Source organism: Cynocephalus volans, chromosome X, assembly GCF_027409185.1.
Source record: "Cynocephalus volans isolate mCynVol1 chromosome X, mCynVol1.pri, whole genome shotgun sequence".
Classification (NCBI taxonomy): Eukaryota; Metazoa; Chordata; class Mammalia; order Dermoptera; family Cynocephalidae; genus Cynocephalus; species Cynocephalus volans.
Window position 1 is genome coordinate 142,677,539 of NC_084478.1, and position 25,202 is coordinate 142,702,740.

Genomic DNA, 25,202 nt, shown 5'->3' on the forward strand with positions numbered 1-25,202 from the left:
ACGGCGTTGCTCCCCTCCCCTTCCTGGAGCCGGGGGCTGGCCGGGGAAGGTGGCTCCGTTCTTCCCCCGTGGCCAGTGCGGGGTCTGCGGCTGCCCGGTGAGGTTCCGGCTTCCACGGGACTGGCAAGGGGAGCCCCGAGAACTGCAGGCCCGTCCCCCCTTCCTCCTCGTTCCTCCCCTCCTCCCCCACGTGTCCTCCCGGAGCCCAGCGGCCTGATCCCAGCACCCCCCCGCCACCTCCCTCCTCCTCCCGCTTCGCCCGCTTCCCCGGCGGCGTGGAGAAGAGCAAAGTTGCGACAGCGGCCACGGGGGCTCTGCCCAGGTGAAGGGGGCGCCGTGAGGGGTGCGGGGGGGAACAGCGCGGCTCTGCGGCGGGGGCGGAGGGAGGATAAAGAAACTTGCTTTCCACGGCCCCCACCCCGCTCGGGTTCTGATCTTGCGTGGATCGAGCCCTCGTGGCGAGACGCGGCAACGCCGCCGGGACCGAGGCCGGCACCCGGACCCGGACCCGGACCGCGCGCATGGGCCGGCTCGGCGGACGCAGGCAGTGGGCCAGGCCGGCACCCAGGCAAGGGCGGGGTGTGTGGCCGTACACCGGACCGAACTGGGGACTCCGGTGGGGTGGGCGCGGGCCGAACCCGGACCGGGCCGAGTTGGGTGGCGAAGTAGGACGTGGATTCGGGGGCGGGGCGCGGCAGGAGGGGGAAACCGGGCCTGGCTGGACTGGCCTGGGCGTGGGGGCGGGGGGCGAGTTCGGGGCACTTGCTGGGCTCTGGACCGAGCTGTAGGGCGGGGCGGCGCTAGGGGCTGGGCCCGACCCGCGGGGAGAGGGCGACGGGAGGGGGAGCCGGGGGTGGAGTAGGGGCGTGGAGTTGTGAGCGGGGTCTGGCCTCGGCCGGGGGCGAAGGTAGATCGGCGGGGCCGCGAGCGGAGGGAGGGAGGCCCGCGGCAGCGCGGCGGCGGCGGAGAAGGCCAGCTTCCGCGGAGTTTGTGCCCGGGCTTCCCGGGCTCCAGCCGCCTCACGCGCACAAATGGGGCTAGGGGACTGACTGGTAAGCAACTCCGAGTGTTAGACGGTGTTCGGCGGCGATTCCGGGAAAAGCGAGGAAAGACACCGTCTGCAATTATTCCGCACCCCCCACCCAACTCCTAGCATCTGGATTCTGCTCTCTGGGGGCCGCGGACCCTTCCCTCCACAATCCTTTCACTCTCCAGCACTCCCACCGCCTCCCCCCTTCCTCGGCCATCTGACTCTCCTAGGGGTATGTGTTTGGGAGGGGGTGGACAGCGATGGGGGGGGGAATACTTTCCCTCCGGCGGCAGCCTAGTTCGTATCTTATTCCTATTAGGTAGGGTCGCTTTGAGTCGCGTGGACATTGGGGTTTAGATAATTTACCCAACCCCCAAACGATTTGATGGCTTTTAAGGAGAGGGACGAATCCCTGGATTTCCACGGCTGGGATGAGGTTGGAAGACTGAGATTCACCCCCAGCTCACTTCCACTACCAACACCTCTTTCCTGTGAGCCACTTACATGGGGATTCGAACCTGGCGGAGTGGGGAGCGGGGGTATTAATGTGCTTCCCTATCTCTACACAGGGTCGGCGTGCCAAGGACGGCTAGTCTCGGAGGGAGAGTAGCCACCAGTCCAACTCGGTTCGCCCCCACTATTACTCGGTGAGGGGGGCAACGCTAAGAAGGGGATACTGGTGGGTAGGGGCCCATTATAAGAGAGGGGGCTGGGTAGTCGCCCCCAGAGGGACTCCATTTCTTGGCGGGGAGAGACAGGCAAGTCCCGGCTTCAGGGGAGGGGTTCCGGGGAGGGAGATGGGGGGTGGCGGCGACGGGGGGGGGGCGGGAAGAAGGGGGCAGTCACGCCCTGCCTGCAAGGGGAGCCTCTCTCAGGCTCCTGGGAGAAGGGGATTGAATGCGTCTGCTCCGTGCTGCCTGGCCGGGGAGATCTGGGGTCTCCGGATTTGCACACTACATCGGGCACCAGTGGCCTGAGAAAGTCAGATCGGGGCATAAGGTGGAGAGCGTTGGAAGAAAGAGAGAGAAGCCCCTGGCAGCGGCGCACTGATCTTCTCCCTTCCTCAACCTCCCCTTTCGAGGGGCGTCGAGGTGGGGGGGGGGCGTGGGGCTCATGCAGCCCAGCGGATTGAGCGCCTCCGCCTCTCCCGGGAGTCTAGCTTTTTGCTTGGCTTGCTGCAGCCACCGCTGCTTCCCTCTCCGGAATCCGCTCGGTCCTCGCAGCGATCCCCTCCTCCCCTCCCCTCCCAGTGTCACCGGGGCTGCTTGGCTCTGCCCCCTTCGCCGCCGTTTGCTCCCTGCTTTCGTCCCTCCCTCTCTTGCTCGCTCCCTCCTTTCGCCTCCTCCTCCCCATTCCCCCCCACACACGTAGGCGGTATTCTGGGAGTTGTAGTCCGTTGGAGCGGGGGCTGGCGCCGCCCGCGAACCCGACCGGACTCCACTTCCCGTCGAGCTCTGCGACCGGCACCCACTCCACCAGGCTTCGCTCGCACACACAGACACACACACACCGCTCTCCCCCTCACTCTTTCGCTCGCCGCGGCTGCTGCCAGTGTGTGGCTCTGTCTCTCCTCCGCTTTGCTGAGCCCTCCCTTCTTCCTCTCAGTTCCTAGAGTCCGACCGCCGCCGCCGCCGAGAGAGAGGAGAAGGAGGTCGGTGGCGATAAGGGGCGGAGGGGGGCATCAGATCGGGGCAGTATTAGGCGGGTGGCGGTTCAGAGGGGTAAGAGGGAGCCCGGGTGGCGGCCTGAGCCTCCCCGCGGAGCCGACCCGGGAACAGGTGCGTCTTTTTTTTCTCTCCCCCAACCCCTCCACCCCTTTGGACTCCCCGGCTTTTTCGTATCCCCCCACCCGCTTCTTTCTATCTTAAGCCTTTCCCCAACCCTGTCCCTTCTTCGCCCCGCGGCCGCTCTGCTTGCCCCCCGGGGGCACCGTCCTCTTCGCGTCCCCGGACGTATCGCTCCCTGGAGCTCGCTCCGTCCTCGCCCCTCCCTTCGGGACAGCTCCCCTCCACTTCCCACCGTCGTACCCCATCCCTGCTCTACCCTACCCCCTCCTCGACCACCCCCTTCTCTCTTAGCCAGGTGAGACTTGTTCGCCAGGATCCGAGAGTCTTCTTCCCGGCTGGGCGGGGGTCTCCATGGAAACAGGGGTCGGTTGATCCTGGGGGGAAACCATAAGAATTACCCCACTCCTCGGAAAGGGAGGTGGACACGGTCTTGTTAACTATTGGCCCCAACCCCCGATCCAAGGATCCGACGATCCGAAGGGAGGCTGGCCAGCAGGGCAGGGCGAAAAAAGGCTTATTTTGGGGGGGGGGTGTCCGTGATGAAGTCTCGAAGAGACCAGGAGAAAATACCCTCCAACCTCAGAGGGGAGGTGCGACGGGTGCTCTTTAGGGCTGCTTTCTCCCCGGTGCTGGGGTGCGGGAACCATAGGGTAAGGGGTACCCCTAGGTGGCGGCGGGGCCTGGGTTCGGGAGTGGGAGTGCTATGATGGGGGCAGGGGCAATTATCCGAGTCCCTGGAAAAAAGGCGGGGGATGACTTCGGAGCGCCCTGGCTCCGCTGCCCTCGCTCAGGGGCGGGGGCCGCCGGGCCGGGCGAGGCGGGGAGGGGGCTTAAATTGGAGGAGGATGAGATGGGGGTAATTCATACTAGCTCCAGCAAGCCAGGGGGTGATCCGGCGTGCAAGCCCTCCACCCGCTTCGCGCCAGGCCTGGAGGCAAGGGGTCTGAGAGCGAAGCCGAAGGCTGGAGGGAGGGAGGCTCCGGTTATGGGGCCGGGTTTCGGGATCAGGGGCAATCCCCCCGGCCCTTGGAGAAGGAGGGAGAGGGATGGCCGCGAACCCCAGGGCTCCCCCACCCCGAGTCCTAAGGGGCGTGAGGAACGGACAGCAGGCCCAGCGGAGCTGGATTCGAGTGGATCGCGGCCGGGTAGTGGGGGGGGCTTAGTGGTGGGCTCCGGGGGGAGCAGTCCGGCGGCGGGGCGGGCGGGCGGGGCGTTGGGCTCCGGCGGGCGGCGGGGCGGGGCCGGGGCGGCGCTGCTGCTGCCGCCGCCGCCGCTGCTGCTGCTCCTGCTGGGGCCGCCGCAGCCGTTGCCGCCGCCGCTGCCGCCGCTTCTGGGCGGGGAACGGAGGCCAAAGAGAGTCCCGTGCCGGGGCAGAGGGCGCAGGCGGCGCGCGGTGGGGAGGGGGCCGTCCTGGGGGCGGGGGCAGGCGGGGGGGTGGAGCCCCCGACGGGGGGCGGTACAAGCCAGGACGACGACGACGACGAGGAGCCCCGGGGGCCGGGTGCATGGAGGACGAGGTACCGGGAGAAGGAAGGGAGGGTGAGTCCCGCGACGGGCCTCGTGAGCTTGGCTCCTCGAGGTTCAGCTTCGGGACAGAGCCTTGCAGGGGCGCCCAGAGGCCCGGGAAGGGATAGAGAAGCGAACTGGATGGTGGAGAGGGCTCTCCTCGCTGGGGTCCCGCCGAGAGGAAAGCTGGGCCAGAGGGACGTCCGGGGCAAGGCTGGGAGGAGCCGGCCGCACCTCCGCTGGGGATTTCGCGTTATGGAGGTGCAAGTGAAAGATGTTGTAGAGAAAGATGTGATCGAAGGGAAAGGCGGGAGGGAAGCACACTGCCAACTCGAGAGGCCAACTGCACAGGCCGGTGGGGGTGCCCTTCTATTCCGCTTGCACCTTCCCCCTCCCCCATGTAAGCGCTATGTTCTTGTTTTATTGTTTTGAAATTTTTAGTGTTGGCATATCGAAACTGTAGATGTGGTGATACTCATTCTTGGTGTCTCCTAGCGTAGACGGTAAGGACAGGAGTCCCTTGGTGAGCAGGCGTCTAGCCCAGGGTTTAGAGGCTCTTTACACAAGTGTGAGAAGGGGCCCGGTAACTTCGTGCCACCGCTGAATACTCTCAAGGCAGTTTGGAGGTAGTCTTCGTGGCACAGAGGTGGAATACAGTTGCAAAAACCTTCGGTTAGACTTCTAGGGGTGCGGTTGTGGGTTAGCATTACACTGGTTAGCCCCATGGGTCTTTCAGCTTAGAAAGGTACTTCTCAAAATCATGCTGATGAAATGTTTTATGGGGAAATAAATGGAGGATGCATTTGGGGTAGAGAGTGGATTAGGTTGATAATAAAGTTCCAAAATCGGAAGGGACTTTATTTATTTATTTATTTATTTTGGTGGTTGGCCATTTGGGGATCCAAACCCTTGACCTTGGTGTTATGCCATCACAATCTAACCAACTGAGCTAACTGGCTAGCCCTTGGAAGTGAATTTAAAGGTCATCTAGTTCTCTGTTTATCTGTCCTGTCCTTGAATGTTGGGATTGAGAGAGCTTTATTATGGGGGAGATGGTAGGTGGCACAATGGAAGATATTTGAGGCAGAGTTTAGGGAACTCAGATTGGATGATTATGTCACCTTGTGGTGCTAAAGATGACAGTATGTAGGAAAGAAGTTTGGGGGATCCCACTGGGGATTAAATCCAATTCTAAGAATCACCCAGGGGCTCCAAATAGAAACATAAAGTTGGGTAGGAACCTGTAAAATTTTGATGGAGAAGCAAAGTTAGTAGGAAAGACTAGGGGAGCTGGGAGAAGCAGGGGGCTTGGTGAGTCAGGAGAATCTGAAGGTCGATAGTAGAGTTTAGGAGGAATATGGCCATCATGACTAAGTCATGGAGATATTGACAGGCAGGTATCTTTTGATAGGGCAACTGAGGCAACTGCCTTTGGGGTGGGAGAAGAGAGGCACAGGCTTTGGGGCACAGAGCCTCACCAAAATTGACGTTAAGAGGGGTGACCCTGTTACCAGCTTTGCTGCAAGGATAGGTAGGTTTCTTTCTGTTGTGGCTCTGAGAAGACCAGGACTCAGTAAGTCATTGATGGAGGAAGGGGAGGGGACACTGGCGTCTGGGTTAAGGAGGACTCCTTCTTTAGAATAGGCCAATAAGGAAGGGACGGCAAATCATTGGGATAGGCACAGAAGGCCCTGGCAAGCTCTGCTGTTGGAGTCTGGATTAGGCAGAGTAGAAGGTAATTCCCGAAGAAATGGTGGCTGCACCAAGGGCACTCATGTGGATCTGACTATTTTGATTTGCCGGGGAAGGGTAGGGAGAGAGGGAGGATCCCTTTCTTTCTCAGTGGTGTAGACTTTCTTGGGAAGCAAAGAGGATTCCTCCAGAGGTCTCTGCTTTATTCATGATGCAGTTTGTTAAATAGGAAAAAAGTGTTTAGTACAGGTGGTGGAGGATCTCACATGATTAGTCTGGATTACAGTTTTATGGAGGGGCTGCTTTGAGAGAAACAGAATTATGGTAGAAAAGGATTTGAACACTACAAAGAAGGAAGGCAAAAGGAGAAGTCATGAAGAGGGTTGGTTGGGCAGTGAATGGGGAAGAAAGGTGATTATCACTGGTCCCAAGTTAGGACTAACTAAGGAAAAAGTAGAACATTGAAATCTCCACAGTAATGTTTTCCAAACTAAAGTTTGAAGAACTCTTAAGGCTCTATACCCTTTCATGCCAGAATCACCAAGGTTGGGGCAAGAGAGAAGGAAGATTGTGGGTAAAATTAGGTTTGGGGAGAAACTGGCATTTAAGGAGGAATGTAGATATATTTACCCACAAGGAAGTAGAGAACTTAGAGACAGTACACAGGTTAAAAATGCAGAATGTGGGGGCCGGCCTGTGGCTCACTCGGGAGGGTGCGGTGTTGAGAACACCAAGGCCCCGGGTTCGGATCCCATATAGGGATGGCCGATTGGCTCGCTGGCTGAGCGTGGTGCTGACAACACCAAGTCAGGGTTGAGATCCCCTTACCAGTCATCTTTAAAACAAAAACAAAAAAAAAAAAAAAAAAAAGGCCGGCCCGTGGCTCACTCGGTAGAGTGCGGTGCTGATAACACCAAGGCCACGGGTTCGGATCCTATATAGGGATGGCTGGTTTGCTCACTGGCTGAGCATGGTGCTGACAACACCAAGCCAAGGGTTGAGATCCCGTTACCGGTCATCTTTAAAAAAAAAAAAAAAAAAAATGCAGAATGTGAGAGAAAAAGAGGAGTAAAGAGGCAAAGGAGGAAGATATGTACTCAGATGTCATTCAGAGCTAGTGTTGGGGACCATAAAAACTTGCCTTTGAGGGCCGGCCCGTGGCTCACTCGGTAGAGTGCGGTGCTGATAACACCAAGGCCACGGGTTCGGATCCTATATAGGGATGGCTGGTTTGCTCACTGGCTGAGCATGGTGCTGACAACACCAAGCCAAGGGTTGAGATCCCCTTACCGGTCATCTTTTAAAAAAACCAAAAAACAAAAAAAACTTGCCTTTGGCTGCTGCTCTGGGAGGGCCCAGGAAGCAGAGGTTAGGTGGGATCCAGGACTTAAAAGTCTAAGTATTAATTAGAAAATATAGACTAGAGTAAGGATACTGAATGGGGGAAGGGAGTCACTCTCCTAAATAGAATGGCCTTGAAAGAAGGAGAAAGTGGGAATACACCAGTTTTTCCAGTCTGAAAGTGGGAGGGATCCAAGATATAAGGAGGTGAGGGATGGAAATTCCAGAGTGAAACAGGATAAAGAACAGTGGCAGGAGAGCCTTGGGCCAGAACTGGAGGGTGGAGTAGGGGTATGGAGGAGAGGCTCTAATCAGGGGTTGGACTAGACATATGGAATAGTCATTCATTCTAGACTGAGCTAAGTTGGGATGGAATAGAATGGCCATAGGGAGTAGAGAGCTGTTTTCTAGGCCAACCAGTATTTGAGATTCAGAGAGAAGAAATTCAAGGTTGAGTTTGGGTGGGAAAGTGAACACTAGAGTGAATGGAGAGAGTGCTGGAGAAAGTGGAAATTGTTGAGATCAAATAGACAGGAAAGGAGAGAAGCCACTGGTGATTACATAAGGGGGAGAGAAGACCCTAGACCTTCGAGTTTTCAAAAAGAAAGGAAAGTTCTTGACACCGGAGTTCGAATTAGGTGTGACTCCATACTTGCCAGTATGTTTACTGTTGGGATGACCAAAAAGGGAGGTAATAAGTAATCAACTTTTCAGCCACTAGGATGCTAGTACGGAATTATATATAATCTTGCATATGAACTAGGTTTTATTAATGCCAATTTTAGAGTGGTCATCCTTAAATTCATGTCGAAACTGTTCGTTTTCTAAATCATACCCTTTCCTACTATTAATAACTTAAAACAATGTTTTATGATGAAAACTTCCTTTGGTGAACCAAAGTTGCATTAACTCTGTGTTTCTATCCCCATAATTCAAATATGCTGTTCTAGTTCCCTCTTTTTTTTTTTTTTTTTTTTTTTTAATCGGAAGCCACCTTTCTCTATACAACACCAGAAAATGGTTCATTTTTTAAAAAGTAACTGCAGGCTGCATGTCAAGGTCATATTTTCCCTAGTCAATGAACTGTGATGATTTGAAGAGAGATGTTGTATTATTTGTAAAGTGTAATTTTCAGATTTACCTGTCAGGGTAATGAGGTGGGATGCATCTTCACTGGATATATTTTTGGATGGCTGGCCAGTACAGGGAACTGAACCCTTGACCTTGGTGTTGTAAGACTGCTGTCTAACCAACTGAGCTAACCAGCCAGTCCTATATTCATTGGATTTTAAGAAGACCTTAAGCTAAGGGTCTGTGAAGAATCAAGAGTACTAAGGAGCAGACAGAACTTTGTGCTTGGGGCTTCTTTATGGATTGTCTGCTAAGAAACAAACTTTGGTTACCTCATTACTAAGGTATGCCTAGAAATCATAGTGTTAGTGCCATTTAAGGGTACCATTGAGGTTTGTTATATTGCTGGTGTCGTGCACCATACATTACCATGAATCCCAGGGTGAGCGGATGCCCTCCATACCTGAGTCTTGTGACAAGGCTTTATTCAGTTTCACTCGGTTGAGCCATGCCCAGGTTAGTATATTGCAGTTGTCCTCAAACTTCAGTGTGCATCAGAATTACCTGGGGGCCTTGGAGACATACAGCCTTAAGTTAGAGTACTTGCTTTTCTACTTCCTAGCTTTGTGGCAGGAAGCAAGTCACTTAACTTTCTTGAGCCTCAGTTTTCTCATCTATACAGAGGAAATGAAAATACTGATCTCACAGGGCTGTGGGGATTACACGAGATGATAGATGTGTAGCAGCAGGCCCATAGTAGGTGCCCAATAAATGGGATCATTATTATATTATAATCTAATTTTTCTCAATTGTGTCCTATGGCGTTACCTTTTATATTACACTATAGTAAACATGGTGGCAGAATGAAAGCTATCAATAGCTCCTGAACAATTCCTATTATCTTGATTCTCTGTCTGCCTTTCTCCATATTTCTGTTGTATTGGTTCACATTCAGCATTTACAGCATGGTAGGAAGAAATGGCTTGACTCATCACTGCATCTACCTTTGAGGTGGAAGTGGCGGCTTCTTTAAACAGCTGTGCTGTAACACTGCTTAGTATTTCAGGGCAGGAACTGAAGAGTGTATATCTAATTGAAACTTTAGGGGACATTTTGGGCCATGGGTGACATTTTTAAAAACCATTGCTTTCTGAAAAGGGCTTCTGTGTTTTATTATGACTGGTTGGGCTTTCCAGCTGTCTCTGGCATCCAGAAATTCTACAAAAGCTGGTAGATAGAGCCCGGTCTGCTATGGCTCCATGACAAGGATGTTCATCAACTATTGAATGGGAGAGAATAATACCTCAAATAGCTCTGGTTTCCCCAAACCAAACTTCTGAGTGGAGAGAAATGATGGCCTGTGAAATAGATCTCTCTTCAGCTTACAGTGAACTTTGATGCCAGTATAAGGAGAGAGTGATGACAGGCCAATCTAAAACAGTAGATTGGTTAACAAAATAATAATTTCTGTTGGCTTTTTAAAAAAATTTTATTTTTTAAAAAAAGATGACTGGTAAGGGGATCTTAACCCTTGACTTGGTGTTGTCAGCACCATGCTTACCCAGTGAGCTAACCGGCCATCCCTATATGGGATCCGAACCTGTAGCCTTGGTGTTATCAGCACCACACTCTCCCAAGTGAGCCACGGGCCGGCCCTCCGTTGACTTTTGAAATGCATAATGATTCTCTACCTGCCTCCCTTCCCAGCAGATTTACCTTCCTATTTATATTCTGTTTAGGCAAATTTTTTTTTTTTTTTTTTTAAAGATGACCGGTAAGGGGATCTCAACCCTTGGCTTGGTGTTGTCAGCACCACGCTCAGCCAGTGAGCAAACCGGCCATCCCTATATAGGATCCGAACCTGTGGCCTTGGTGTTATCAGCACCGCACTCTACCGAGTGAGCCACGGGCCGGCCTTGTTTAGGCAAATATTAAAATGAGTTGTTCCCTGAGCACACATCTACTGACAGTGGCTGAAGGCAGTCTATACATTGGCTGGGTTTAAAAATTAGCTATAGCTAAACTACACTCAGATAATAGAAAGTTGATTTTGTTCTTTTGCCTGGCCCGATTTTATTTTATTTCTGTGATTGTCTTTATGGTGGAAGTAAAGAAAAGAAAGGAGAGAATGTTTATGTGAGAGCAACGGAAGTTAAAGGAATCCATAGACCCATTGCTTTTTACATGGGATTCTTGGTCTCCATATAACATAGAGAGGATTTCATTTTTTCAAGTATTTATTAGGTGCATATCGCGTGCTTTGTATCATGCTAGACACTATTGGGAGGAAGCTATTAAAAGGTGAAAATATTCTTTCTAGCCTTGAGGAACCTATGGACTGATTGAGTCAATACCAAGAGTTTGAAATTCTTTGAGCTAATACTGTTTAATGAAAGGTATATAGATATAGATATACATTTGAATGAGTAATATATATAAAATTAGTTGAACCCACAGCTGGGTCTGGTCTGGAGTGAGATAATAGAGAAAAATAACCTGATAATGGTCTCTCCAAACTTAAAAAAAAAAAGCAAAAGTTGAGTGAGGAGGAATCCTCTTTAGATAAAAAATTGCATATAATGAATGTGGTATACTGAAATGGGGACACCAAAGGGCCACTGTCACAGTCCATGGCAGGTAGAACACAGATCACAAAAGGGATTCAAGTCTCATATTACAATGGTTCAACTTTGGAGTGTGAAAGATACACTAAATATTCACATGGTCATGCTGAAGACCAAGACTGAGGAAAGCCAACTCTTAATTTTGGTCTAGCAGAAATTAGAAGTACTCAAAAAATGGCCCTAGTTACTGAGGGTGAATTTTTATTTTTATTTTTTTTGACCGGTAAGGGGATCGCGACCCTCGGCACGGTGTTGTCTGCACCACGCTCAGCCAGTGAGTGCACCGGCCATCCCTATATAGGATCCGAACCCGCGGCCTCGGTGCTACCAGCGCTGCACTCTCCCAAGTGAGCCATGGGGCCGGCCCATGAGGGTGAAATTTTAAGGTGGCTTAGCATTTTGGAAAGGACTGATTAATTTTATGATGTTTGCTTAAGTTTTCTAGATCTCTGTGACATCTAGAAGTTGTACAAAATCTTGTAGCTAGATCCTAGGTCTAGTATAAAGCTGTGATGAATTTTCCTTAAATGAAGTAAAATAATTTCCTTACAGCAGGAAATGGAAGTTGACTACTATTTGAATAATAGGAAAAAATTATCACGGCAGTGGTAGAAAAGCTAAAACAATCGGGTGGTATGAAAATGTAAGTGAAAGTTGAAAACTTTTGCTTTTGCCTACATCATTGCTGGACCAGATTACCTTTGGTCTTTTCAAGTGCTTTCATGTTATTTTCAATTTTAGGTAGGGACTAGTTTATTCTCGTTTTGCAGATGACATGGTAAATGGACATAGCGAGAGTCTGAAGTGGCTGAGAAGTGGGGACTGGAAGTGCTCTCCAAGTTTTCCCACCACAGTTTAGGCCATGGGTACTAGAGTATATCACTTTTCAAGGTGCTGTTTGATTAGATGGTTCTGAATGGATTTTGGAAGTTCTTAAACATCAAATTGCCCCTGAAAGAATGAGAATCGGCACTAGTGAGGAGATTGGAAAGAGTGTGGCATGTGTTTGGATGGTAATCCTCACAGAGGTACTCCAGGGAGTTTGCAAATTCAGTTGAGATGAATGTCCAGCCTCCAAAGGTGACTACTTTGGAGGTAACTACATTCATTTAAATGAGTAAGCTCTCGTGTGTTTAACAGTTAAAGTTCTTTTGTATCCAGTCTCATAAATATTTATAGGCAAAGTTTTAAAACATGGAGGTACCCAAGGAGTTTATGAAAGTGTCCATTCTTGTAACCATGGGTAGGCAACTACTTAGCCTTCTTGGTAAAGACAAGAATTAACGTATCTGTGAACAGGATGCAGTGTCCCTTATAAGACTGATCTCTTGGGGTAGACACCAGTGGAATATTTGGATATGAAAAAAGAAAAAAAAAAAAAAACCCAGGGGTACTAGAAAGTGCTAGAATAGATTTAGTGAGGCAGAAGGCTGAGATGAGCAGTACAAAGGGCCCTTCTTCCTCCTTTAAATTGCCCGGCAGATTATTTCCAGTTGATTATGTGTTGTGCATTTGTGTGTGGTGGTAGAGGAACCTGCTTTGAATGAAGGGGAGCAAAGTGAAGTGATTGGGGCATGTATATGGGACTCTTGAGTTTCAGGAATGATATTTGGTTAATGGTAGGGAAAGATGAGTGGATATAGATATTGAGGGGAATACCCTTATATGGGAAATCATTAAAATAGAACAATTTAAATTGGGACAATTTCCTCATTGGGAAGCAGGGGTTTGGGTATGTAATGAAGTAGGGAAAACAGGAATTTAGTCTCCTGTTGAATTCACATTGAAGGAGGCAGAGCAAGAAGGGTAAGATCTGTCGTAGGAGTTTCATATCAAAAGCCAGGTAAAGTTATCTCTGTTGGATATGTGTACACTTTCCCATGGAAAACAATGATCTTGAGAAGTTTGGACTTCTCTCTAAAAGTGCTCCAGTGACTGGGTGGAAGCCATGAGCTTTTCACTTTAGCCCTCGGATCTCAATATGAATGGTCTCCTGGATCTCCTTGGTGGTTTGTTAGATGCTGCTTTTCCCAAAGTGGGATGATGGGGTGGCCTCTCCTTTGCTTCTGTGAAGTTTGCCTCTGTCTTATGGGAGTTTTACCAAGAGTTCTGGGTTTCTATTGGAGCAGTAGGTCCTAAAATTGGTTTTCTTTGCTCATTAGTCATCACTGACCCAACCCTCCTCCTTAAACTGTCTACTGGCCACGCCTATCCTCTTGAGGACTGATTCAGGGCCAGGCTTCAAGATGAATATTTTCCGGCTCCTTCATTTTTTGAAGTCGTAATTGCTTCCAGGTCACCACGCTGTATGAACCAAAAGGAGCCTGGGGTGTACCACCAGATTTAGTTTAACTGAGACCTTCTCAGTCTTGGGTTTCTAATTTACCATCTTGATGGTAGAGTCCAACCATGAATAAACGGGCAGGTTTTCTGCTATGTGTGGAGGGCCTAGTGGTGTCCCATACGTTGCCAGCTCTGATTTGTTCTGCACTTAAGGAGTCTTTGGCCACAAAGGGGGCTACATGATTCTGGAGCACTTGTCAACTAGATGAAAACCCTGTCTGATCATTTTCAAGGTTAAAAACTTTTTAAACAGTATCTACCTTGGTAAAAAACATTTGCCAGATAGATGCTCCATGACCTCCTTTAATGTCCTTCTCTTCCTCATATGCACAATGACAACCATGCTTTTGCTTGTCAATGTTGTGAAATCTGCTTGTTTTGGCGTCTCCATTTCAAAACAAAACAAAAAACTTCTACCCCATCTCTACAATCTCCTGTAGATTTTAGTGCTGCTCAACCCCTGTTACTGACTCCCCCAACCCTGACTTAGGCTATAATTTTGTGTCTTTCTTCCTCTTTTGATACCATATTCTCTCTAAACTTTTCTAAAATGTCTGTCTTCAGCGCTTCCCCACAGTGTTTCAGTTTGGCCCATGATGGTGAAATAGTTGAGGTTCCCCTATTTCATTTTTTCCCTTTTGGATGTTCTGCGCCATGGGCTTCTCTTTTATGCCTTTCACACCTGCCTTGTCTTCTAGTATTTTTCTTTTTTCTTTTGGATTTTTTTTTTTTTTTGAAGATCTCTGCTTCATTATGGTTTCTCTTCTACTACCTGCTCGCCCTCAGCTTAGCTGCTATTTTCACCGTTTTTAAGTTATTGCTCCCCTGTTAGTCCATTTTCTGCATGATGTCCCCTGTTCCATAGTGTGGTGATTATATCAAGCTGTCTTCTCCCTGCTGCCTGCTTGTTGGCTTCATTCCCTCGGATCTTGGTCAGTCCTTCTACTTCTGTATGCATGTGCTTCCTAAATTGAAAAGTTTTATTTTATTTTATTTTTTCAGCCATGCTCATGACTTTGGGTTGGTGGAGCATGTGCTCTCCTTTGTCCTCACCATGAGTTAGATCTGTCTTTTGAGTTTTTGTCCGCAAAGTGGGGATAGCTCACAGTAGTCCCGCTGCCTTCCAGGCAGTGACCAGCATTTGATTCTTGGGCCATGCAGCTGTTCATTTCTTAACAATTACATGGTTGTGACATCTGGGAAAATCCTTTGAGGTATTTCATATCCTTGTGCCTGTGCTTCCTGGGTCATTTGGGACTACCAGGTTTCTTCCAAGTTCCTTTTCAGAACTTTGCCTTTGATGTAATGGTTCCCATCAGAGAGAGAGAGAGAGAGAGAGAGAGCGCACACGAGTGTGGATGTTTCAGGTGAAAGCGAGCTGGTATGCAAGTGTGTACAGCAGCAGAACCTACCGTGTGTGGCCTGTCTGTAAGGTTTCTCCTTTTTGCTCACCTCTGCTGAGTAGCTTACAGTTGAGTGGCTACTAATTTGATTGGATATGATGTAACAAAACAAAACCCTAGGCCTACTGAATCAGAATCTCCGGCTGAGACCTATGGATCTGTATTTTGAACAAGCTCCTCAGTGATTCTGGCTTGGGAAACAGTGGTTTACATCTATGCCTTCAGGAACCTGTTCTCTACTGCCACTTTAGAAGTTCCCTTTGCTTTCTCTGGTTCAGGAGCACCTCTTGCTTTCTGGCATAGACCACTTAGCTCAATATTTTCCTGCCTGTGTTTCTAGCCCTCCCCTCCCTTCATCCGCAAAGGCTACCGTTAATTAGCTTCCAATAGGAAGAGGTGTTGCTCTGAGAAAATCATGCTATAAGATCGGGAGGCAGAGATTTAAGTGGATTCTCCATCTTCAGGATCTTGTGAAAATGGGGACATCCAGTATCAGTTTTGTTCTCTAGGTAGTCATAAAATGTGTACATGTAGTAGTTAATTATTTTGGTTTTAACTTGGTTTTCTTTTTTGTTTTGTTTTGTTTGGTCTAAAAACTCTTATCTGGTGATGTTTTATATGTTGTTCTGTTTCCAAATGCTGGGATTCCCCCTCTGATTTCTGTCCCAGACCCTACAAACTACTAAACTCCTCTAAACAGAACAAAAATAAACCCAAGAGTGAAAAATCCCTGGTATTGACTTACATGAGGGTACTTGCAAAAGTTCATAGAAAGATTCATGTTATCTTTCAATTCTATTTTTACATAAAGTTTTTGAAGTACCCTCATATCTGCTGCTTATAGATATTTAGGTAGCAACTAAAACTTAGACTTCGTGTTGAAATTCGTTTAAACATAAGACTGGCCCTTCCATTGCCTGAGTCCTCTAATGCTTGGTAGAGAGAAAAGATGAAAAAGTACCTGTTGTATCAGACAAGAGGCTGAGCTATTGTTTCTTACACTGTGGATATTCCAAGATATTCTAATAAATAGTCAAAACTTGATTAACTAGGATGTTCAGGAAATGGGGTCCTTGTTAAAAATCTTTCTTAGAAAAAAGTATTAAAAAAGAAGGAAATAAAAACAAAAATAAAAATTTTTCTGAAATTATGCTAAATCACATAACTGTTGTAGTAATGTTACAATATAATTTTCAGGAAAAGGTAAAAATCACAGTTCTCCAACAAATATAAAAATGAACACGTATTAAAGATTTTATTTTACTCCTTAATCAACAGAGGAACCAGACAGATGTTATAGCCATTTCAAAGGAAAAGTCAAAAGGCACAAATTTATATGGAGTAAAGGAATTGAATTGCAAATGGAGGCAAAACTGGTTTTTCCACAGTGGGGAGAGAAGTCAATCCAAACTCTATGGGACAAGACCGAGTTTGCATATCCATCAGTTACCTGCAATTTACAGAGGTGCAAAATAGCTCAAAGACAATGAACTGGGCCAGAATCCACGGCCTGCAAGAGTGTGCTGTAGGCAATTTGTAGTTTTTTCAAATTGTAGTACACAATTTTTTCTATAGTAAGCAAGCTTGGTGGACACTTTTTTTTTTTTTTTTGGTTGATTTTGCTGCTTGTGATTTCTCAGGGTCATCACCTCAATTCTCATCCAGAATTCAGTTCCATATAACACGCATTTACCGAGTACTTACTATATGTGAGGTGTTGTGGAGGAATCAGAGACAAAAGAGGATGATATTTCTTACCTTAAGGAGCTGATTGTCTGGTGGGGGGGACAGACATGCCGTACCCCTGGCTAACCACACTGCAGAGGAAAATGAGAATCAGTGATGGGGTAGAGGTAGGAATTAAATGTTTAGGAGAACCAGAGAGGGAGGGTTTAACTGATCAGCGGGTGGGGAGGGTGACATGGTGACATTTAAGCTAGGCTTGAGGGATGACAGAGGAAGAGGGGGCATGGGGAGAGGCCATTTCAGGGTGAGGAAACAGCACAGTCCTGAAACTGGATGGTCTGTTTAGGGGAGGGTCAGGAGCTGGGGGTGGCAGGGAAATGGCAGGATGTGGCAGAAGAGGCCAGGTGGTGAAGGCCCTGAAGGCTGTGCTAAGAAACGCAGGCTTGGTTCAGAAGGCAAACAACAGCTATTGAAAGCTTCAGAGGAGGGAGGGGTGACATGATCGAACTGGAGCTTTAGAAGATGAATTGATTTGTGGAATCAAGAGATTGGAGGCAGAGGGAACAGTTAAGAGGCTATTGTAATATTCTGGGTGAGAGATGATGAGGGCCCACACTGGGGTAGTGGCATGAGGGGTGGAACGAAAGCATGGAGGTGGCATTAGTAAGGCTTGACTCCTGATTGGATATGGGCAGTGGGAGAGAGGGAGCTGAAGATGACAGCAATGCTGAAATGTCCAGGCTAGGGGACAGTAGTGCTATTAACTAAGATAGGAAAGATGCTGCTCTGGGCATGGGGGTGGGGAGCAGGTTTCTGGAACAGATAATGAGTAGGGTTTGAAACCTGTTGAGTCTGAGGGGCTTGTGGACGTCCAATTAATGGCAAGTAGCTGGCAGCTGGAAATTCTGGTCTGGGCTGAAGGAGAGAGGTCAGGGTTGGAGATCCAGGTTTGGGAGTCGTCAGCACACCAAGGGGTGAGATGCAACTGTGGAGCTCAGGAGCGGAGTGCGAAGGAGGGGCAGGGCTGACATACCTGCACAGAGGGAGAGATGGGGCGGGGGAGATCTGGGAGAGGCAGAAAAAGGTAGAGATGGAGGAAGAGAGACAGAGGGAGGCTGACAGACAGACACAGGAAGACCATAGAGGGAGACTGAAGGCAGAGGCAGAAGGACAAAGAGTAGAGGGGAGAGGAGACAGCAGGGGAGGGAGAAGGGGGTGGGGGAGGGGAGGGAGGAGAGACCCAAGGGGAGACTGAGGGAATGGGGAAAGTGAGGTGAAGCAAGGGGAGAAAGTAGGGGGACGGGATTGTGCTGAGGGAGATATATATGGTGAAGGAAGAGAGAGACAGCTGGGAGAATAATGGAGGGGAGAAAGGGGAGGAGGGAGAGACACTGGGAGGAGGAATGGAAGGAAACAGAGATTGAGAGGGAAGGGGAAGGGAGAGAGGGGCTGAGACATGGGTGGGAGGAGGAAGAGAAAGAGGGATGAAGCCTTGGAAAACAGGAAGGGAAGAAATGGGAGAGGGTGGCAGAAATGAGGAGAGAGAGCAGGACGAGGGCCAGGCCTGGTAAATGCCTAGGTTTGGGAGGGGAGGGGCGTAGCCAGAGAGGAGGACCCCAGAAAGGCCAGGAGAGGGGAAAATATAAAGAAAAGGTGCCAGGGACCTAGAAGGGACCTCAGTGGGTGGATACGTCTCTGTGCTCCTCTCTTCCCACCTCTCTCCTCCCAGCCAGCCACACTGGCCTCCTGGCTCTTCCTTGATCTTAGCGGGCAGCCTTAGGACCATTTCATGCACTCTTTCCTCTGCCTGCAATTCTCTCCCCCCGGATATCCATATGGCTCACACTTTCACCTCCTTTGGGTTGTTTAAATATCTGCTTCTCAGTAAGGCCTACCCTGATCACCCTATTTCAGATTGTAGCCCATTGCACTCTAGACTGTCCCCATGTCCCTGAGCCTGTGTTGTATCACCTTCTAACATGCTGTCACGTAGAATTATTTAACATGTTTATTGTCCATCTTGTCTCACGAGAATGTAGGCTTCACGCAGGGTGGGATTTTAGTCTGTTTTGTTAATTGTTGAATCCTCAGTACCCGGGACAGTGCTGGCACATAGTAGGAGCTCATTAAGTATTTGTTGAGTGCATAAGTGCAATTGTGTTGAATTTGGACAATCTGTAAAAATTGAAAAAAGGATAAATGAAACAACTCCCTGATGTGACTGTATTTTACTGTGATTTACTTCTTTGGAAAGTAGAGAGCAGCATACAGTTCTGATCACTGTAGGATTCTGTTCAGTTGAGCTTTGATAAATAAGGATTTTAGCTAATAAGTAAACTCAAGAGTTTAAGGATCTCAAGACAAGTTCATTGCATGAAGCTCTTTTTCTTGATGCTTCCTTTTCTCTAGAAGGTGAATTTACCATGCGGTGGTTGTCAATAGCAAGAGCTGGACATTGGCTGCTGAAGGGGGTGGTAGGTCATGGGAATGACAGACTAATAGGGAGGGATAGGGACAGAAATGTGTGGTTCTTCATGGAACATCGTTTTTTTAATATATATTTGCTTGTTTGTGGTCAGAATACAAAGAGTATTGCACCTGATTTGGAGGGAGCTTTAAACCAGGTTAGATGTATGCATTATGTCCAACTTAAAGTCAGAAGAGTATTTTTGAAGGGCTTATAAAGAAAGCGTGTGCTTCCTCGGGAGAGCTTAAATTGGCTACGTCACTCAAACACTTCAGTACCCAAGGATGAGAGAGTAGACGAGAAAAAGATCCCCAGTAGTCTTTCAATGTGCTGTTCATATATGGGTACAGCCCTCTAATTGTAGTTGGTTAGGCTAAATCTGTGTATAAAAATATACTGTCATCTCATTTGTCTGAAATAGATTGAAATTCCTCAAACATTCAAGCATATCTGTCTCTTAAGATCATTTAAAAATCAGTTTAGATGATTAACAGTGTCCTCACCTCTATCCTGAAACCTATGGATTCCTGGAAAGCTGGTGCTCCCTCTTCCTCTGTGAACCTTACTTTTCCAGAGCAGGCTGGCTTGTGAGAGAGACTGCTTTAACATTTTGATGCTATAATTACCTTTATTGAAACATTTCTGTGTAAAAGATGGTTGAAGCAGCTGTCCGTGTTACTAGTTTTGATTTTTTGGTATTCTTTTTCCCTAGGGGGAGTGGCCACAGCAGGTCCTATCTGGTGGTGAGTGGCTGTCATGATCTCAACAGCACCGCTCTATAGTGGCGTGCACAACTGGACCAGTTCTGACCGGATTCGTATGTGTGGCATCAACGAGGAGAGGTAAAGAGGCTGGGAGGGTGGCTGGTGCCGGCCTCCAGTGAGGGGACCCACTCAGCAGAGGGGTAGCCATACGCAGTAAGGCCTGGGGAGGGACCCTGGGCAGGAAAGTCTAGGTTGTGTTTAATTTTCCTGAGATGGGATGCAGATGGAGCTTTGTGAGTGGACTGCTCTGCCATGCTGTCTCTTTCAGATGAAGGTGAGAGGCCAACAGGTGCCCTTTTGCCAGCCAGAATTTGTCTCCTCATTACAAACTGTCAGATTGTGGAGTAAGGGGAAACTCAGGTGATTGCTATTTTTATTTGCTACATCAAAGTTCAGTGCTCCTAGGGCCAGCCTGTGGCTCACTCGGGAGAGTGTGGTGCTGATAACACCAAGGCCACAGGTTCGGATCCCTGTATAGGGATGGCCGGTCAGCTCACTTCAGAGAGCATGGTGCTGACAACACCAAGTCAGGAGTTAAGATCCCCTTACTGGTCATCTTTAAAAAAAAAAAAAAAAAAAGTTCGGTGTTCCAGAAAACACATAAGATATTTTCAGTCCTTGATCTGGGCCTGGAAGAAAGGTGGTTTCATCGTTCAGCTTCATACTGGGAGCTGGTAGTGGGCATTCTGGTGGTCAGCACTTTCCTGCCTCACAAAGCTAATGACAACTCACGGTGAGATCCTCATGGAGTATCAAAGGAAGATAAGACTGCCTGACATAGTTTTAATACAAAACTCAGAGCTGGTGATGCCTGCCTGATCTGTGTGTGTTTGCAGTTTTCTTCTGTTCACCAAAATACTTGGTTGACCAAGATATGCCATTTCTCGATCATGCCCAATACCAAGGGCACTCCAAATGGCCTTCAGGTTTTGTATTTGACTTTCATAACGCTTGACCAAAGAGTTGTGTCTGATGGTTGCAGTGCCTCTCCATTTTTAGAGAAGGCATGGCTCCCCCATGCTTGCTGGTGATTTGCTGTTGTTTCGACCCATTGACTGTTTAAATTCAAACATGACAGATAAACCACCTAGAACACAGAATGATATGGCTTTTTCTGAGATTCAAGATCTGACTTTTCCTGGTAAATCTTAGAAGTGTGTGTGTGTGTGTGTGTGTGTGTGTGTGTGTGTGTGTGTGTGTGTGTGTGTGTGTGTGTGTGTGTGTGTGTGTGTGTGTGTGTGTGTGTGTTGGGCGGAGAGTATTGGTAATTTTGAAGGAAAAAGGAATGGATGTCTTTGTGTTTATCTACTTTCTCCTATTCCTAACTGGAGAAGTGTGTACTTATCTGAGGTTAAGGTTAGCAGAATAGACCTTTTTATTTTCTTAAGCCATTAGCGCCTGATAGCTTAATGTTCTCTGTACTGAGGAGTGAGTTAGAGATGGACTTAAAAGGAATTTAATTTTAGAATACAAAAGTCAAGACCAAGGAATATAAGACAAAATTTGTCTCAGATGCTGCAAAGGAAAAGGTATTTTCCTTTCTCATACGCTACAGAAAAGGTATTTTCCTTTGTGTGTGAGATCTGTTCTTAGATAATTACTAAAAGATGATCTAGGGAAAGGCAGGATGGTGGTATGATCTCTGTAAGTATTCAGTGGCAGGTTATGTTGATCTAGTTATAAGTAGTTGAGACTTTGATGCAGAGTTCTGGACCAGAGCCTTCAAAAAACCAGCGGACAGTTTTCCTTGGTTCACTGCCCACTCTAAATCCCTGCTGAGAAAGGAGAAGGAAGTGGGCTCAAAATCTGATTTTCCTTCTTTATGGACTTTTCTTGGGATGCTAAATTACCAAATATGCCTAGCAGTTAAGATGATCTTTTAAGCGTTGTCAATTCTTATCTCATTCACCCTTTATTGTCACTTTCTCTCCACAGACTAGGCTGTGCTACAGCTGATTTCCAAAATGTGATCTCACCTTATTTTTTTTTATTTTTTAAAGATGACTGGTAAGGGAATCTTAACCCTTGACTTGGTGTTGTTAGCACCATGCTCTCTCAAGTGAGCTAACCGGCCATCCCTATATAGGGATCCGAACCCATGGCCTTGGTGTTATCAGCACCACACTCTCCCAAGTGAGCCACAGGCCGGCCCTGTGATCTCACCTTATTTAAAAACCATTTCCCTCAGCCCTTTACAACTTGTTGAACTTAGAAATTTTGAGTATAGAGCTGTACCTGGGGGTTAATTCAAAGTTATGTTTCAGAAGCCTGCCCAGCTTCATCAGCTGCAGTTGGGAACTACAGAACAGAGAGCACAGGCTTTCTGCTGGCCCAGGTGGCTGACTAGTCAAACCTCCAGCTGAATCTGTGTGTGGGCTTGCTTGCTTTCTAGCAATTCATTCCTTCATTCAACTGACATTTATTCAACACAACAAGAGCAAACTGATGGTCATGGTACCTTGACGATGAGTGCTCTAGAGGGGCATGTCCCTGTCCTATGGGAGTCTACTGCAAGAATGACATGCTCTCTGCAGGAAGAAGGGAAGGCTGCCCAGAGGCAGTGCCCTCTAAGCCAGGCTTGAGGGATGAGTAGGAGTTTGAGGCAAGGTTTGGTATTTCCCTGGACAGTAAGAGAGACAGTGTAGTGTGTTTGGGGAAGGCTCTGGCTAGAATGAAGGTGGTTTTAGGGTGTGGTGGGACTTGAGGCAGGGAAAGTCTGCAGGACCTGGAAGGTGAGGAGCCTGTTTTGTGCCGGGCTGTGTCTTTATCTCAGGTGTAGTCCGGGCCCAACAGGAACTAAAAAAGGCCCGGGTTGGTGGTGGTGCTAGCCCTTAATAATGAGGAAAACGGCCCAGAGAGGTTGGGGCCGTTTCTGATTTAAGTCCAATAAAGCTTTGAGCATAGCAGCCCGGTGTCCTCTCTGGTGGGAAGAGACAGTGGGATTGATTTTCAGTCCTGACTGACGCCTGCTTTGACCCCTGCCCCACCCCCAACCTGCGCCCTCAGAACCTTGCCCAGTTGACCCAGCTCTCTACAGGCACCCCTCCCCTGCAAGCTCTTCCTGTCCCAGGCTCTCCTCTTGAGGGAGCAATTTAACGTATGTATAGCTCTGCACACCCCTCCCCTCAGAGGATTTGAAACGTGGCTGCATGACATTTTCCCAGAGCCTCGTAGGCTGGCACTCAGGCATGGGGTTGGCTGGAGCAGCCAGGACTGTGCTCCGCTGCCACCACCAGAGTTTCTCAGCGGCCCTGCGGTTCTCTGGTGGCTGCCTTCGAGGGCAGGGTTTCTGCTTTCAAGTGTGATTTCAGGGAGCTGAGCATGCAGCTAGCTCCCCTTTGTATGGTCAGGAGGGGAAAGAATGTAGATACATAGCACCTTCCCAAGTGGGGTTGGCGAAGCAGGGACTGCTGCTATTTCCCCAGCCACCATCCTCTCCCCAAAACCATCCCTGGTAAGTCTAGTCGGAACACGCTTCCCCCTTGCCCAAGGCTGGGTATAGGTCTTGCTTTTCTGGTCTCTCAGGAGTTGGTGTGACTGTATGTTTTCCCTTTCCTTCAGGCCCTCCCTTCCTCCCCTTCCTCAAGACCCCCCTGACTACATCTAAAGCCCTTGCCTCTCCTTACAATCATTTCTGTTTGTCACCAACAGTCATTTCCAGCAGTGGAACCCTCCCAGTTCTGCCAGCCTAGCTGCCTTTTAAAGGGAACAAGCCTTTGCCCCTCGGTTAGGCCCTTCTGGAACCCTGAAAAGATGGGGAGAGGCCCGCGGTGACCCCTCCCCTTGCCTTTTTTCTTCTCTTGCCCCAGGTACAATTTTGGCATCCCTGTTTCAGTGGGAGGGAGGGAGTTAGCAGGGCCCTCCCACTTCTTGCTGGGGTTGGCTGCGGGCACCCTAACTGCCCTTAGGCCAGGGTGGCTGGTGAGGTGGGGAGCTGGATTCTTCAGGAGCTGGGGGTATGGCTGAACGCAGTGCATTTCCCCAGGGGCACATGGAGCAGTCCAGTGCTTTGCCCACCCAGGAAAGGCGCTGCAGCGTTTATGTTGAGGCTTTGATTTTTAACTCAAGTCTCCTACTCGGCCACTCCTGCCCACAGCTCCTGCCCCATTGGGATCCTCTCTAGGGCAGCAGAGGGTTTTACATTTCTGCTCTATTAAAATACCAAACTTTCAGTGGGTGTTTGTCCCCTCTTCACTTCACCCTCCCAGTCTGACCCCCCCACCTTTTTTTCTGGTCGGGATGTACCCCTTTCTAAGAGTCTTATCTTTAATTTGGAGAAGACTTTTGAGCAGGTGGGGGTACAGTTGAGTTTTCCTTCTTTGGGACCCAGGTCTCTGGCCTTGAGCCCTTCCCTCTGGTGTGTACCAACCTGAATTTGGGGTCTGTGGCCTTGAGGGCCTTCCTCTGGGATGGGAGAGAAGGAGGTGGTGCTAGGAGGCTGGGGGGAGAGTGGAGGGCTGGCGGGGGATGGAACTCAGGCAAGAGTAGATGGGAGGGCACTGGCTGGAGCCAGGTGGAACTCTAGATAGGAGGGAAATGGCCCCTGGAGGGAAAGAAGTAGTGTCCTTAAATGCCTCTCAGTACCCAATGACCTGGTGGCCTCAAATCAGTGTCATTACACGCCCTAATAAGCGTGTATCTGCTCTAGGCAGGCCCGTCAGGTGAATAGGCGATGGTTCAGATTTAGACTAGGCCTTCAGACACAATGGGGGTGGTTATTTGTTTTAGAAAAGGATTACCCATATGGCACCTTCAGCCAGCTTCCCTTAAAGACTTTAAATAAGATTGTATTGGAAAGAAAAGCAGTTTGCATGCCTTCTGAGGCCTTCCATGGTTCACATCTTTCTCCCCTTTGGGCAATGCACTGTCCATCCCAGATGGCCACCATGATGGGTAAGCTCTGGCAAAAAGGTGAAGGAGCTGGGGTGTCCTCCACACTCCTAGCGAGAGCCCTAGGAAACGGGGTAAACAGTCTGAAGAGGGGTGTCTAGTCAGAACAGGCTCCTTTTCAGGAACTTGCAAAGCTGAGTGTGGAGGCTCCACTTTGCAACCTGTACCCCCCAGTTTCTTGTGATACCCCCAAGCCACCTAGGGAAATGAGAGAGGAAGGCTTTCTGGGAACCCAGGCAGGCAGGGGGCATTCTGGGGAACGTGGTGGTGGCTCGAAGGCTGGGCCTCATGTCCCCTCTGTTTTTGTCTCCCATGCTAGAAGAGCACCTCTTTCTGATGAGGAGTCTACGACAGGTGACTGCCAGCGCTTTGGATCTCAGGAGTTTTGTGTCAGCAGCAGTTTTTCCAAGGTAAGGGCCTATGTAGAGCCACATGCTACCCGCCAAAGGGTGGAGCTAAGCTGCCCAGGCGACATGCCCAGTCTGCCATCCCAAGAAGGGGGACAGGAAGGGACAGGGTATTTCCTGGGAATTGCTGTGGGTGGGACAGAAGTTGGCTGGCTGCCCTCTGCTTCTACTGAGACCTGGTTGGTTGAGTT

General features: G+C 49.0%; 1 protein-coding gene across 1 annotated transcript in view; it reads left to right on the plus strand.

Annotated features, from left to right (window-relative positions):
- The first annotated feature begins 268 nt into the window (after window positions 1–268).
- The window catches only part of BCORL1 (BCL6 corepressor like 1), a 61,349-nt gene continuing 36,415 nt past the window's right edge, over window positions 269–25,202 (plus strand). The window contains exons 1-3 of the mRNA XM_063084087.1: window positions 269–322; window positions 19,663–19,792; window positions 24,924–25,014. Of these exons, the coding sequence (XP_062940157.1) occupies window positions 19,707–19,792; window positions 24,924–25,014 (177 nt within the window). The 5' untranslated portion in view covers window positions 269–322; window positions 19,663–19,706. The remainder of the gene's footprint in view (window positions 323–19,662; window positions 19,793–24,923; window positions 25,015–25,202) is intronic.